At 40.6% G+C, this 15,553-nt stretch overlaps 2 protein-coding genes and 1 long non-coding RNA gene across 5 annotated transcripts; 1 reads left to right on the top strand and 2 right to left on the bottom strand.

Annotated features, from left to right (window-relative positions):
- Nucleotides 1-278: 278 nt before the first annotated feature.
- LOC122021320 (ethylene-responsive transcription factor RAP2-4-like) lies at nt 279-1,771 on the bottom strand. Its single transcript, XM_042579437.1, has one exon. The coding sequence runs from the start codon at nt 1,376-1,378 to the stop codon at nt 536-538; it is 843 nt and encodes a 280-aa protein (XP_042435371.1). The 5' UTR covers nt 1,379-1,771; the 3' UTR covers nt 279-535.
- Nucleotides 1,772-4,570: 2,799 nt separating this feature from the next.
- On the bottom strand, nt 4,571-6,861 carry LOC122018740 (protein SOSEKI 2-like). Of its 2 annotated transcripts, none has more exons than XM_042576149.1 (5): nt 6,478-6,861; nt 6,331-6,400; nt 6,134-6,246; nt 5,293-6,046; nt 4,571-4,906 (listed from the first exon to the last, which is right to left on the bottom strand). In XM_042576149.1, the coding sequence occupies exons 1-5, from the start codon at nt 6,728-6,730 to the stop codon at nt 4,807-4,809; spliced, it is 1,290 nt and encodes a 429-aa protein (XP_042432083.1). In that variant the 5' UTR covers nt 6,731-6,861; the 3' UTR covers nt 4,571-4,806. The 2 variants fall into 2 exon arrangements, with proteins under 2 accessions (XP_042432083.1, XP_042432082.1); XM_042576148.1 differs by having other exon boundaries at nt 4,571-4,909.
- A 5,478-nt stretch (nt 6,862-12,339) lies between these two features.
- On the top strand, nt 12,340-15,126 carry LOC122020976. Of its 2 annotated transcripts, none has more exons than XR_006122395.1 (3): nt 12,340-12,649; nt 14,018-14,164; nt 14,864-15,125. It is a non-coding gene; the product is annotated as an uncharacterized LOC122020976 (long non-coding RNA). The 2 variants fall into 2 exon arrangements; XR_006122396.1 differs by lacking the exon at nt 12,340-12,649 and adding an exon at nt 13,029-13,047 and having other exon boundaries at nt 14,864-15,126.
- Nucleotides 15,127-15,553: the final 427 nt, after the last annotated feature.

Genomic DNA, 15,553 nt, shown 5'->3' on the forward strand with positions numbered 1-15,553 from the left:
TCCTAGAAGGGTCTAAATAGTAGAATTTAGGTCTGAAATTTGACAATTATGAGTTTTTGTAATAATGTAGATTTTGAAATTCTACACGTGCGGCCACTGATATAACCTGATTCTAAATCCCTAGTCAAAAGTCATGACCTTTTAAAATTTGAGTTGATCCTGTGTCACCTTATCAAAGCTTTGAACTTGAGCTACAAGGCTTAGTTATTTTTCTCCCACAAGTAACTTCTTAGCCAAAGACAATGCACAAAATTCTCACTTCAGAAAGTTCTCAAAAGTTTATAGTAATTAAACAACAGTCTAGACCTTTTAATGCAGATATATATCATACACAGCAGAGATTTTACCAAATCACAAATATACACAAATGAGAATTGCAAAGAAGATGACAAACTACATGGTTTTGCTTCAAAAAAATCAGCAAACCATGAGGTTTTCCTGCATTCAACTGCAATAATTTCTACTAATGAGAAGAAGAGGCCATGCAAATGTCTAAAACACCATTTGCAAGGAGCCACCGAACCACAAACCGATGCTAATCGGTGGAGAGAATGGAGTCCCAATCGATCTCCCACGACGGATACTTGCGCAGCACAAAGCTTTCCGACTCGTCCCACGGCGCCTCTGTGAAGTCCAGGTGCAGCATCGCTGACCCAGCTGACGACGACTCGCCGCCTTCGTCCGACGAAGAGTTGGATTTGTTGTCCTCCATGCTGCCCTCGCTGGCCACCGGGCAAGACGGAGAGGCTTCCCGCTTCCTGATGCTCCCCAGGGTCTCGCATATGGCCTGGAGCTTGCCGTCCACTGCGGGGTGCAGGGGCGGCCCCAAGTGCGCCCCGCCGCGGCGGAACTCTGGGAAATTGAGCCTTGCGCCGTCGCCGCGGAGCTTGAACGCGGCCTTGTCGTAGGCCAAGGCAGCCTCCTCGGCTGTGTCGAAGGTGCCGAGCCACAGGCGGGTGCGGTTGCGGGGAAGGCGGATCTCCGCCACCCATTTGCCCCAGTGCCGCTGCCTGACCCCGCGGAAGAGCTTGGCAGGCTTCGGCGACGACGCCGCGCGCTTCATGGGTTTTGGCTGGGGAGCGATCGGGGGATTCCTCTGGTTCCCGTGGTGGAATTGAGCCTGGATCTGGTGGATTTGAGCAGGGGAGAGGTAATTTAACTCGACCGAGTTGGCGTTTTGAGGAACCATCTCGGAGCCGTATCCAACAGGCATGGACAGATCGAAACTACTGTTTGGAGAAGGATAGAAGGAGGAGAAACTCGAGGAGAGTGGAACAGGGGAGGAAGAAGCTTCAATAGAAGGCCCAACCTCTTCTCTCAATGAATCCGAGGAGGAGAAAACTAGCAGACTACTGTACGAATCCATGGCTGTCGCCATGTCTGATCTGTAACGCAAAGCTACCGCTTTTCCTAAAACAATTAACCTACTGAGGCGGAAAAGAAGCTAAAAAGCTGCAGATCGCGAACAAGAAAGAGATCGAAAACGAGAACTAGTGCTAAAAAGTAGATCTTCCGATCAAAAAACAAATTAAACAAACGATCGAAATCAACCTGAGGGTTTGAAAAAGCCCTCTTTCAAACTAAACCTGGATCTGATCGTACAGAAACCAGAAAGGGAAAAAGAAAAAAAAAAGTAGGAAAACTAACGATTAGAGATCGAAGAAGGCGGAATCAGATTAGGGATCGAACCTTTTCTTACACGCGAATGAATCTCTCAGCTCACCGATGGGGTGGGCAATGGTGTTTTTTTTTTCTTCGCTCGTTGCTTTCTCCCTGGTGAAATGGAGACCGGTTTTAGGTATTAATAGGGATCCTACTCCCCCTTTGGCGAATGGATAGACGCCACGTGTACTATAACTGCGATCGTCGCGGGAAGCAACGGCTGATTAGTCAGGACGCGTGTCGTTACTCCGTTGGATATTTTGATTGGCCGACGAGATTCGAATGGCTTTTAAATCGACAGTTGTCGATTTGTTATTGGGACGCTGGCGGTTGGATGATCCTAGTGACATTGAAGACTAAGTTGTGGAAGCTAGATGGCGAAACGTGATTGGCTGAAGTTTTTAAGGAAGAAATCATTGAGGCTTTGGGGTGAGTGAGGTGGTCAAACAATGGATGATTAACGAAATATTTTATGTATACATTTTAAAATTTATTATTTTTATTTTTTTAAAAAAAATTTATTATTAAATTTGTTTGGCATCTATTAGTGAAGTTTGAAGTCTTTACCGGATTAGTTGTTACTTCAAAGGAAAAGTAGTTCCTTTTGACAAGCCAAGCAACAAGGTTAGAGTGAGAAGAACGAGATCACAGCCGCTAGTTTTCCATCCGGCGGCTGAGATGGTGTGGATTGCAAGGCAGAGGAGGGAAGTTACGTACGGTTGCTTGCTTGTTGGGAGAAGCTCCAAAATTGAGTTGTCTTTTTTAGGTCTTTTTTGCCTTCAAGTTATGTCTATAAAGAAATGAATGATAAGGCAAAAGCAACAAGCTGATAAGAAAAACATATAAATATTTTATATGCCAAGACTCAAAATAAGGTTCGGACAGAATGCAAAACCAAACAGCACAGTCACATATCAAAATGTGGCACAATAATATTTACTTATTGTTTTTCTAGGATTACTGTCCTCTCTTGGAATTGTTGGTGCTATCATAGTTAATTCTCTCCACCTCCTCTATTTTTATTATTAGTTCAGATAACTAAATATTTGGTCCGATTAATCCCAGAAGTATAGTGGCTCCAGATAATGGCCCAACTATCCTAATAGTTCGAGCGCTAATTGCCCTATATGGAAATTGAACTTGGATGAATGAAAATATTATTCTGCCTCCTCATGTTGCCCCATGTCTGGACCTGCCCGTCTCCTTGAATGGGTATGGTGGCTAGCACATGAGGTATTGTCATAATGAAATCTAGGGTTCGAATCTCGGCAAAGTCGAAGTAAATACTTCCTTTATGTGTTAGTCACTATTCCAAAGGCTAGTAGCCGTCCGTGATTTACCTCCTCTGTGTTGGCCTTGCAACGGGTTGGCGGGGACGTTGGGAGCGAGCGTATTCGCCTTTTGCCACAATGTCTGAGACCTGTCCTCTATAGACAGATTTAGAAGTGAAACCAAGTAAATTAGCATCTAGATGATGTTGTATGTAAGAAGGTCAACCCTAGTAGTCGCCCCGTGATTTACCTCCTCCATGTTGGCTCTGGGACGGATTGGCGGGGGCGCTGGGGGCGAACGTATTCATCTTTTGTCACAATGTAAGAAGGTCAATAATAGTGCATCAATTTTAAAGCGTTTTGATATAAAGATTAAGGTGGGAAGGTGGGGTTCCTTAAGTCAGGTCAAGGTCAAAGTCAAAGTCGACTGATATGATGATTAAAGTTAAAAAAAAAGTCAATTATTGAAGTCAATGTAGTCAATTGTAACGACCAAGAGATTATTTGACCGGACCAATGGGTCAATCGGACCATTGGGTCAAGAGGTTATCTGACCAAACCATCAGATCAGTCGGACACCAAGCCTCTCAATATGGACGAATAACTTAAGATGAATCAACACTCTCTAAGGCCAAATTTTTTTTTAATACAACACAACTGAATAGCTCAATTGAGCAGTTTAGCCGATCGACACTACGGTCCGATAGGACAGAATGAACGCTCGGTCCAACTGAACTCTTTGGTTAAAATCGATAGGCCGAGTAAGGGATGAGTCCTCGACGATATTCTATATGTCCGATCGACCAAGCGATTGCCGACCGAGTCATTGAAAAAACTCTGTCGATTTACTAGATAAGTAGGTTGTGGGCCCTCCCAACCCAACAATCTCATATTCTTTGTTGGCTTTTTGTGTCACGAAGGATAGTAATATTCTATATACAAGTTTTATATCAAAAGCTTCCTCTTTGCCAAATGCCAAAATTAGAGACCCATTTTAGAAAATGTATCAAAACTTCTTTATGCTCTGTTTTTTTCTGGAAACATTTTAAGATTCATGCATAGGTAAATAGTAATTTTCACTATTTATTCATATTATTATTTATCATTTTCTACCTATTACTGATTTGAACATGGGAGGTCTACTAATACTCATTTTGATAGCAGAAGTGCTTCTTCAAACCAGATGAGGTTTAATTTCGAATTCTATTTTGGATTGCACCCCTTAATTTTTGTCTAAAATTTGAGGCAGTACTACAAGTCTAGCGATTTGTGTATGTGGAGTGGCAAAGGATAACACACTAAAGTTACTTCCAAATTTGACTAATGATTAGAGTGGCAAAGAATCCGATGAAGCAGGACGAACGAGTGGTAAAGAATCCAAGTAAATTAAGCCAAAGATTTGTTTAGAAACCCTAAAAAAGACAAAAACAGAGACACTAGATTGATGCTTAAAAAAGAAATGAAAATTCAAAACAGAGAGACTATTTAGAGACCCTTCACGTGATAGAGTCTCTATGTCCACAACATACGGCCCTGCAATGCAAATCCAGGAAGGAAAAAAACAAACACTTCCCAAAGTAATTTATATATATATATATATATATATAAAAGGCAAGATAATAGCTAATCCACACAAGAAACCTAAGACCCAGCACAGACTTACTAAACGCAGAATCCACAGTAGAATCCACAGAAAGATTTTCCATATTCTCAGGCTCAGACCAACTTTTTCATTAAATGCCACACTACTCCTCATCTCACTGCATGCCAGCCACAATAAAGTGCAGTGGCACTGCACACAAACACACACAAATTCCATGCTGCGTCTTCCTCCTCGATTAATTGAAAGCTGCTACTGTTGCTGCCTCTGCCATTACTGTTGCTTGCCAGAGCACCTCCTCCTCCCTGGAATGCATTTCCCCTTCACTTCCTTCCCTGCTCTCTCCTCCTCTACGCCGATCCCCACCTTCGAGCTGCTGCAATATCAACAATGTTTTTTATTCTTCTAAAGTTAAGCTTTCAAAAACAGTGAAAAAGAGAGTTAAAATTTGCTTTCCAAAGCCGAAACAGAGCTGTGGGCCGAAGCATCGCTTCCAGAACGTGCAGCTTGTTTTTTTTTTTTAACTTTCAGAAGGACTATTTTGCATGCAAACAGTGATTCAATTTGCAACAGTTGATTTCTCATAAAGCTGCTTTGTGTAAATACAGGAAGAAATTTAGAGTTCCTATCAGTTTTATTATTTTTTTTAAAACTTTGATCTCAGAATACTGATCGAAAGATCAAGGAATTAGGTTAATGTCATGAAGATTGAATTTAGGCAAAACTAATGGTGGCAAAACTTGAAGTGTAATAATTAACCTTTCTTCATTGTAAGAGGATGATTTCTGGAGGATAGGCTCCGGCGGGCCGCCTCCTCTGCTTCCCTCCTCGACAATGCTGCCGCTGAAGTACTCCTTGTCTTCGACGAGGGGGTGGCAGTAGCGAGGGTTCTCCGAGTAGCACCGCGATGACTCGTCATCGTCTGCCGCTCGGGCCGTGAGTCGACTAGCCGCGCTGTGACGCACGCAACCGGCGGAAGCTGCGGCTGCGTCCGAGGCTGAGTTGGCGGCCGCCGACGCCGCCTTTATTGCTCCGCTGTTCTGGGTGCCTCTTCCCTTGAGCGCGGCCGAGCCGCAGGCGATCAGTTGGAGCAGGACCGAGTTGCGCGACAAAACCGGTTCCGGCGCCGGGTCGACGTCATCGAACCTCTGAGAGACGCCGCCGCAGGTAGCTGCGGCGGGGTAAGCTTGATTGCGAGGCTTGTCCGAGGAGGATGACGACGGAGGGGAGGAATCATCGAGGGGAAGCTCGGTGGGAGCGTGGTGGCGACTCGCTCGAGCCGCCGTCCGGCAGTCGACTCCCTCCATTTCCTCCGTGGAAACCCCGCAGGTACGACGCGGGTATCCCACGCGCATATTCTCACCGACGGTGCGCTTACCCACCACCGTCTCCTCCTCTGCTCCTTGCTCCATATCCTCTGCGTCATCGTCGTCGACAAATTCCAAATGAAGCTTTCGAGGCGCCGGAAGTGCTTTTATCTGCCTGCTGCTCGCCGGAATAGGTTGGAAACGATCTACCATTTCCCAATTCCAAGTAAAATTGATCAAAAATTATTCAAAAAACTCTGAATTAATCATCTCTAAAATCAGGAGGAAGAGACCGTAAGCGCCGGGGAAGATCTCAGAGCCTTTGAGCACGTACTCGACGCCGTCGGCGGGGTAGATTATATCATTCTCGGCCAAGTCATTCCACACGTACCCATTCTTGTAGCTCCTTTAAAGATCAGTAACGATATCAAAAATAAAATAAAATCACAGACGCAAATAAGCAAGCACTGAAACAGGGATTGACTACTACCTCTTGCAAGACCAGGAGAAGAGCGAAGGCATGCCTTTGCCTCTGAGAAGAGTTAATCTCTCAATCACATCTATTGCAGAAGAGAAGGGGTCAACGTGAGCTCAACGAGGAGACTAAAATGGAAGAGGAAGGAGGTAACTAATGGACCTTTGAGGCGGAGGTGGTGGTTCGGGAGGTAAGGGAGCTCGATGAAGTGGGGGTGCTCCAATTGGCCATTCCTGCAGAGGTAGTAAACAACTTGAAGCTTACGGAGAGGCCTGGCGAACCTCTGCTGCGGCAACGGGCGCGGCGGGGGCGGCGGAGGTTGCTGCTGCTGGGCGTAGGCGAGTTTGGCTCGGTCTGGACTCGACTCCCTGCTACTTAATAACCGGCGCCTGCCTCTTCCACCATCGACTTCCATGGCCGCAAAGGCAACAGGACGGGCGGCAAAAGGTGGAGTGGGAAAGGTCCGGGACGATGTTAGAGAATGAGATCGATGGAGGTGAAAGCAACGTGTCGGGGAGGAAGATCGGCCCCTTGCTCCGCAAACTCAAATCCTGTTCCGTGTTATTTATATCAGTTTCAAGTACAGAGCGACACAGCGTGAAACGTGAATATGTTTTTTTTTCTTTTTCTTTTTTTTTTTCTTTTAATTTTTCTTTCGATCCTGTGGGGCAGTTGCGGAGGCTGTGGGTTTTTTTTGTTTTTGTTTTTTTTTTGCTGAAGTGAATATGATTTTTTACGAGAAAAAAAATCCATGTACCCCTGTACTTTTTGCATTTACGTTTTACTCCTATAACTTAAAATATTATATTTTACACTGCATAATCAGCACAGTGAAATGGAAAAGTCAAATATATCATTTAATAAATTAGTTTATAAAAACAGTAATGGACCTCGCATTTAAAATTATGAAACTTTTAAAATATGAATTTAACTTTTAAATTTTCTATTTGTTTTTATTTTATCCTCCCTGTCAATGACTGTGTTATTTTATTAAGAAAAAAAAATATGATACTTCTACTTTAATAGCTCTCTTACAAGCTTTCCATATCATTAGGGGAGAATTCAGTAACAATCTTAATTAATAAATGTATTGACGGTCTATAAAGATGAACTTTCATCGAATTTCATTATTTTCATATTCTTCAGTCCAAAGAATCACATGATATTACATTTCAAAAGTCAATACAATAGTGTTGATTTTCAAAATATAATATTGGTATTGATTTTTAATCCATAGAGATGATGTGCTGAACAAATGATTCTGTTGTTGACTGGGAGAAGACTCTAAGATGGAGAATATATGACACCAGACACTCCTTCATGTGCACACCGCAAAATGAGCAAAGGAAAATGTTAGAGCAAAAATCATGAAGGAGATCTTTGATACAGATACTTCGATGTTTAAGTCAGTATGGGAGCCATGTGAAAATGAAGAAGAAAATGTACAGTAAACACTTGTGCATAAGAACGTATAGTAAAATGTTGTCCAAATATGTAAAAATACATACATGACCAACAAAGAAAATCCTTTTTTATACTAACCCTTAGAAACTCCATAATCATAAGGTGTTAGTCCTTCGCGGAATATGTCGAATACTGAATATCTGATCTCAAAATATTTCGAATACTGAATATGTACGGTCATCCTTCGCGGAAGGTTCCGTTGTAGATATATGAACCATCTTGTGTAATCTCTGTACTCACGAGGTAGCTGAGAATGCTTGATGTCAGAATATGCCGAGTAACGCCAGACAATGAAAGTTATACGAACAACCTCAAAGGAAGGTTTCCCGCATGTATATGCTATGATAACAGAATATTCTTTGATAAGTAGTTGTTATGATTCTTTGACAATGTTATTTTCTAGAGACAGTTTGGTCGACTTTGTAGTCAACCATTGTATGACGGGAGACTAGCACATGAGAAGTGGAGAGCTTAGCTCCATAGGTTCGACCAACTTCATAGTCAATCGACCGTATATAGAGTGTCTTGGTGCTAAGAAATGGGGAACCACGTCTTGGAAGTCTGACCAGCTCTCAAGTCGATCGACTATATATTGAGAATTATATTGTAAAAATGGGAGCAAGTCTTTCAAGTTTGACCGACTTTTGGTCTGATCAATTATATACTGAGAGTTGTATTGTAAAAACAGTGAACTAAGTCCTTTAAGTCCGACAAACTTTGAAATTGACCAATCGTATGTTGACAGACTTATATTTGAAGAATGAAGATCTGCACCTCGTAAGTTTGACCGGTATTGAGGACGACTTGATGTATTTTGAGAACATTTTATGTGAAAAATAGAGACCTAAGCCTCTTAAACCTGACCAACTTTTGGATCCACGAATGTCTGTACTAAATGAGAAGCTAAATTTTGATAAGAATAAATCATTCAGTTATATATATTCTGACTCTGGTTATCATCTCATTCCAATTTTAACCACTATTTTACATTACCTTTAAGATCACCCGTGACAGGCCTTATCAATTTTAAAGTTTATACCATATCAGTATGGCAGTTACCATTTGAATGCGATACCATGGTAATTAATGGGAGGGTAAAATGAAAAATAAATACGTATTTTAAGAAATCGTAAAAATCAATCGCCCAGTAACAGTGTTATAATTTAAAATACCTCAATTGAGAAATTATATATATATATATATATATAAAATCTTGAAAAACACAGATACAAGCCTCTGCTCCACCTTTTGACCATGTAAACCTGTTAATCGTTTTCACTCTAAAAACACCCTTTTAACCATTCTCTTATAGGTTCAAACATGAGCAGCGCGCGATGAAGCAATAAATGAGGCCGACTGACGAAGAGGGTGAAGCAGGACCTGTGATCCCACATTGACATTTGCCTCGAGGCCCTGTTTTAGACTAAAGCTGAAGCTCCCTCCATTGATGAGGCCTCTGCCTAAAGCTGAAGCTCCGCCATCGCAGGGCTCTGCGTCCGAGGTAAGAAGAAGGAGAGAGAGATAGGACTAGTTTAGTTCCTTATCCCATCACGTACCTCTGTCTCTGTCTTCGTTCCATCTCTGTTCTCGTCTACTCTCCATTAAGTCGTTGCTGCTTGGGTAGTAATTGCAGGGAGGGAGCAAGCTTTTGCATCATTCCTTGGTCCAATTGCCCGGTCCATTTGTGCTCTTTTCCACTTGGGTAGATGAATAGTCATTCGTCGCACTCGGTCGCAGTGGTAGAGGGTCCTCTCTTGTTTTTTGTGCGCGTTCTTTGTTTCTCCCCGCCGAGGACGACAAACAATGACAATATTTAGGCAAATTTAAGGCATTGCTCGAAAAGCACCATGATATATATCGGTATGAACTATGAAGCAGAGAATTCGATACTATTACTCCTGTGATTTCTCCGTGGACCAGATTCATAGTTTCTCGATTCAGTATCGATGGGAATGAGTAGTTCAATCATTGTTCCTTCGATGTCTCATCATTTGGAGCTCCTCGACGTTGTATCACACTCACACACCCTTTTTATTCAGCCGGCGATTTAAATCTTTAAACAAACCCAAAAGAGTGATAAGAACAAGGAACGGTGACGAGAGAATTGAAAAGGTCCACTGTGATTCTGATCGATTCATGACTTCCCATCAAGTCCTTGTCGTGGCGGTCTCAGGAAAAGAACAAGAAGCAAACAGAGAAGAGAATGAAGCTGGCGATGCGACAAATGGATGGATTCCCAAGACAAGCAGAAAACGTCTTTTCCTCCCTCCCTGAAGACCAGCAAAATGGCGCTGACGTGGCGACAAACGTACACGTGTATGCGTACGTGCTATTAAAATCGAGAGCTTTTCTGCCAGCTCAGATATATATATTTTAATTATCGATGTTAGTATTGGTAGGGCAGTCAACTGTTAATAAGTCAACGGAATCGAGGCCATCAAATCCCATTGGAAACTGGATGAACGGAATTGATGAGATGTGACCTGATGAGATGGGAGGTGACATGCCACGTGAAACTCATCCTATCTTGGGTGGGTAGCGTGTAAAGTCTAGCCTCTAGGTCAGGTCCTAAAATTAGAAATAAATCTAAATTAGTATTTAACTAAGATCCTTTTACAAAAAGGACCTTTTGTAAATGGTATTACATTTTTTTGTTGTGTGATAGATATTTTTTTTGCTTTGAGATACTGAAAACTATAAATATGTCATTGTGAAGATCATTAGTTTATTTAATATTAGGGAGACTTCTCTGCAGTCGTGATTTGTCTTTATTCTTGTAAAAAAGGGTCGACTTGGATGATCGACCTGCTGTTAGAAAAAGCTGATTGACCATTCCTAAACTGGGCCCTCCAGCTACAGTTTCTGGGAATATCTATCTGTGCGCATTATAAACATTAAAAATCTGTTTTATGCAATGGTGTGTTATAAAATGATGCTTTTGCAAATCCTCTCAACTCATTTTTCATATTTAATTTGCGTAAATGGGCTTTAGTCTTTCCAAATTGTTCCGCTAGAATCAATAGATTCTGCCTACAGCATCTTGATCTTCAACATTCTTCTAGATTCGGAGAAGGCTCTTTGTCGCCCCCGGGTGCTGCATAAGGGTACCCCCAGATGCATAGAAGGGTGCTAAATGGTCATTCAAGTATTCGCAGTTTGATTATCAGATACAACGTATTTATAGAGATTTTTGTTTCAAATCAGACGAGCAACTATAGGATGCTAAGTTTTTAGACCATCATCGTGCGAGATAGGTGGTCCAGATTCAATATTATCTGGTTCCATATTTTGCAGAGAATAACTATTTGTCTCAAATGCAGGAGCAACAATGCAGCCTCCTTAGCACTGGCCTTCTTCAGGTGATGTACTGAGGGGTAGTCCCTTTGCTACCTTCTTTCTATGCAGTGAAAATCTGAATAAAAAACACTCGCTTCTCAATTTGCTAGGTACTAAGTCTTGAGTTTTACTCTCCATTTTAATTCCTGTGATTGTGAAGATCCGAAGACTAAAGCATCTAGTCCTTAGTTTGTTACTTCTAAGAAAGGCTATCGATCCTTCCCGTGCTATATCTTTAGTTTTAGCTAAACAGTCCTACACTGCATAGGCACTGGCAGAAGCCCGTATTTTTTATTAAAAAGAGGGGGGCCTGCACTTCAAGTGATTGTGGCTCTGGTAATGCGGGTTGTGAGATTTATCAGGTTGTCCAAGGCCTTCTGCATTGTCTGGGGTAGTCAGAGCTCCCCTTCCTTCTTTAACAATAGAAAGAAGGAACAAATAAAAAATTCCTTCATAAAAAAAAATCAAAAAGGTTTATTTCGGTGTCTCTTTATTTTTTTTTCAAATATTTTTATTTTAAAATTTTCTTCATTTTCATAAAATATATGTATATTTCGGTTTCAGATTCCATATGCTTCTTTACACATCCTTGCAATGAACGTGACGGGTTAAGAGATAGCCGGCTACAAGCAGTACCACGCATGAAATTGCACCTCGATTTCTCCAACAATTGAACAAAGCGAAATCAAAAGCCAAATCTCCTATCAATATAAATACATCCCCATGATCAACAATTGAATCATTCTGCACGCTCACTCGTATGATGTGCTTCACATTTGGACAGAAACCTCCGAAGGCAAAGAGGCAGACAAAAGAGGAGGCCCGGAAGTTGAAAGAGAAGGCAGAGAAAAGAAGGGAGAAAGAGACGAAGATAAGGGAGGAGAAGAAGAAGAGGAAAGAGAAAGAAGAGAAGAGGAAGAGGGAAGAGAGAAAAAGGAAGGAACAGGAGGAAAAGAAGAGAAGGGAAAGGGAGAAGAGGAGGAGAAGACAGAGGAGATTTTGGTTTTGAAGAAGTTTTTTTTTTTTATGCATCCAAATTCCAGTCTTTGGATGGGATTTTATTATTTGGCGGGGTCGGGCGAACAGTAAAATAGTTAAGGGATTCTTTTGCAAATATGTCCAGGGCGTTAAATTAGGGCAGAAGGAAATCGAGCTTCTCTTCTTGTCTCATGATGCAAAAGGTTGGAACCGCCAACCCAGCGGCCCCCTCACCCCGGCCCCACAAGTATGAGAGGGAGTAAATCACGGTGAATACGGGCCCAGTTATGACATGGCGGTCTTAGGTGTTTAGCACGGACAGATATTGATATTATCACAATTGCTGCCGCAGACCTTTGACCTCCCGACTCATGATGCAAGAATACCATGTCATAACCGGCTGATCCCGCCCGTGGGGGCAGCTTCTCTTCTTGTCTCGATACGACGGATGGGGGCCGAAGAACAGCAGGCGCAGAAAGCTGGCAATGGTGTCGGGGGTTTGGCGACTCCAACTCCCATCTCTGAGGCCCAATTCCTGTCGTGGAAGCGCCGAAAGGTTTTTGATTATTCGTGTTCATCTTGTTTCACTGCAATTTCATCTTACATGGATTTATATTTCTGAATTTCATTGTTGGAGGGTGAGCCTGCTTGGAGTTTCTGCTGTTCTCTTTGTGCTCGACATTTATTTAATTAGTTCTCATCATTACTCGTTCATTCTCATTGTTTGATTCGTTGCCTTCTTTTGTTTGTTTATCGTTTCATCGGGGGTTTTCTCCATCTCTATGTAATAATGCGGAATTTTGGTTGTATGAGGCTTATATCTTTCGCACTTCATTCGATTTCCATCTTTATAATTTTTCTCTCTGATACTTATTTCGTTTCCCTCTTTCAGGATAGTTCATTTCGATCATCAGAAGTGAATACTAATACGACTATTTTTCTGAAAGAAAATAGGTCATATTTTGTTTAGCATCAATGTTTGTATTCTCTACTATCGTACTTACGACTAGTTTTGACTTTGGGATTTATACGCCATTATCCCTTTCCATTTGTTTCACGAGTCCTAGATAGAGTAGAGTGCTAGAAACTCTATTGTCTGTTGGGAGGTTTACACTTATGTTGGAGCTTTTCTCTTTTAAAATTTGCAGTATCATATGGTTTCTTGTGTTTTTTATTTTTTAGTTGTACTATGGAAGTTGTTTTTTTTTCCCGCATATCTTGCCTGAGATGCATACTTAAGATCCAATTACGCATGATTAATAACCAATAGTGACTTAAATGAATGTTTGTATAAGTGAGATAGTGAATATACTGGTAGGCATCTGTAATGACACACTGGATGTATGCAATCTTGATAGTATTGTGAAATGAGAAATTAAGTTTTGCTACAATTTGAATAGTTTTCAGTATAGAGAAACTTGGAGTATACATATATGTATGTGCTCTTACAGTACTTAACCCTTGAACTTGTCGACTTAGTGTTCTTCCAATTATTTCGACCTTGTTGTTGTGAACAAGGACTATATCGGATATAGTTCTATATGTTGTACCTTGTAATGTCATATGCCATTTAGGTAGCTACTTAAGTTTTACCCTCCCTTTTTCTTGTTTAAGTTAGTTCTTGAATTATCTTAGATACACCAAACATAATGAACATCTTGTGTTGCGGTTCACCTCATTGTAAATTTTCATTAATATTTTAGGGGTTAGTTACTTTGGTTTTCCTCTGGAGCTCCATTGCTCCAGTTATCTGATTGCTAAATTAATGCACATTTGCTCTTAGGCTGTTAGGCATGTGCTTCTTGTGTCATTCATATAGATGAATGCATATGCAAGTTATTTACTTTGCTCACTTGATTGCTTATTGGTCTACTTAACCTAGTTATTATTGTCGGCTAAATCTCAAGTTAATGTTCATAAACAGGATGCTGAAGCAGCAGCAAGAAAAGCTGAAGCAGCTCAAAAACGTGCAGAGGACATAGCTGCAGGAACAGTTCAGATGAATGGCCGTGAGCTTTTTCACCATGAGCCTTGGGTATTTGATAATGATCAATACTGATTTTCATCAGAGGTTAGTGTGGTTTGTTACTTAACTTCCTTTGTCTTTTTGCCTATCTTGTGGACTTTCTCTTTATTAGGGTCGTAGCTGGATGTATAGCAGCATTTGTTTCTTTTGGATACACTTATTCCTAGTTAAGATTTGTGTAGCAATTCTTAGTAGAGTTTTATTAGTTTTGTGAGATAGAAATTTCAAGGGTGGTTTGGAATCGGGATTAGGCCAAGACCAGCTGGATGACTTTTTGGACTTGAAGATATTCATACTTGGATGTTTGTTAATAGCACACCGGATCGCATAGAATGTTGCACGATACTCCTTGCTTCCTCTCCAATGCTTGATCCTTGGCTACTCAATGTAGTTCTCATTTGATTTACCTTCCAAGTCATGTTACTAAAATTATTGGTAGTGTCTTCTTTACGGTTATTATGGAACACACTGACATCAATTTATTACTATTGTCATATCAGGTTTATCCTTGACTGGTATATAGTGGATTCCCATGCAAAATTCATACATGAGTTGTTTCGCTAATTCTTTTTTTTTCTTGAATCAATTAGGTAATAGCATATTTCGTCTTGGTCCTCACACTGTGTTGTTTACTGAACAAATAAGGATTCATCAATGACAGTTTTTGAAGTTATACCTTGAATGCTTGAAGTTAATTTGCTGTACCTTTTAAATAGTCTAATAAGTTACTGCTACTACTTACAGGTGTTCAAGCAACAAGAGAGGAAAGAAATATGTCATCAACGAGGATTTCGAGTTGGTGGTAAAACGTGACACAATATTAAAATTTGAAGTATGTACTTCTTTGGATGAATTACCAATTTATGTACTTCCTTGAACCAGTTTATGTAGTTTGTAACCTGAGACATTTTGAAGCCTCAGTAAAAGAACCTCTTTGTTCAACAAATGCAGTGTAAAGGTTGGAGAAGCATTGTAACCTGAGGTTCATGCTTGCTAACATGCACAGTAGAAATAGCAGTTTTCATTCAATGCTCTGCCAAAATTGTTTTTTCTCAAGGTACCCTCGACTTATTAGTATTTTTAAAATCGAAGCTTAGAAAAACATGTAAAAATCATTTAGCTTATAATTATTTAATGTGTAGTTATTTCAGCATCGATTGAGTTTTGGTCAAAAGTTTTTTGAGTGAAGAACAAAAATCTAAAATAAATTTAAAAGGTTGGTTGCATTATACTGTTATTTAGAGTTCTTGATATGTTTTTTTTTTTTAAATTATGTAATATATTTCGACACTCAATCAAATTTTAATTAGTGCAAAAATAAAGTTGTAGACCAATGACTCTTATTAAGACATTACTCATGCACTTTAAATTTTGATTTATTAAGTTATGAATTTTAAAAAAAATTAATGAATCCTTTACTGACCTCTAATAAGG

Source organism: Zingiber officinale, chromosome 9A (genome assembly GCF_018446385.1).
Source record: "Zingiber officinale cultivar Zhangliang chromosome 9A, Zo_v1.1, whole genome shotgun sequence".
Lineage (NCBI taxonomy): Eukaryota > Viridiplantae > Streptophyta > Magnoliopsida > Zingiberales > Zingiberaceae > Zingiber > Zingiber officinale.

Coding starts and splice junctions, on each gene's coding strand:
- LOC122021320 (XM_042579437.1), bottom strand. CDS start 1,378: ATGGCGACAGCCATGGATTCGTACAGTAGTCTGCTAGTTTTCTCCTCC.
- LOC122018740 (XM_042576148.1), bottom strand. CDS start 6,730: ATGGAAGTCGATGGTGGAAGAGGCAGGCGCCGGTTATTAAGTAGCAGG. Junction 6,401..6,477: donor CCACCACCTCCGCCTCAAAG/GTCCATTAGTTA, acceptor CTTCTGCAATAG/ATGTGATTGAGAGATTAACT. Junction 4,910..5,292: donor TCCTCTTACAATGAAGAAAG/GTTAATTATTAC, acceptor TTGATATTGCAG/CAGCTCGAAGGTGGGGATCG.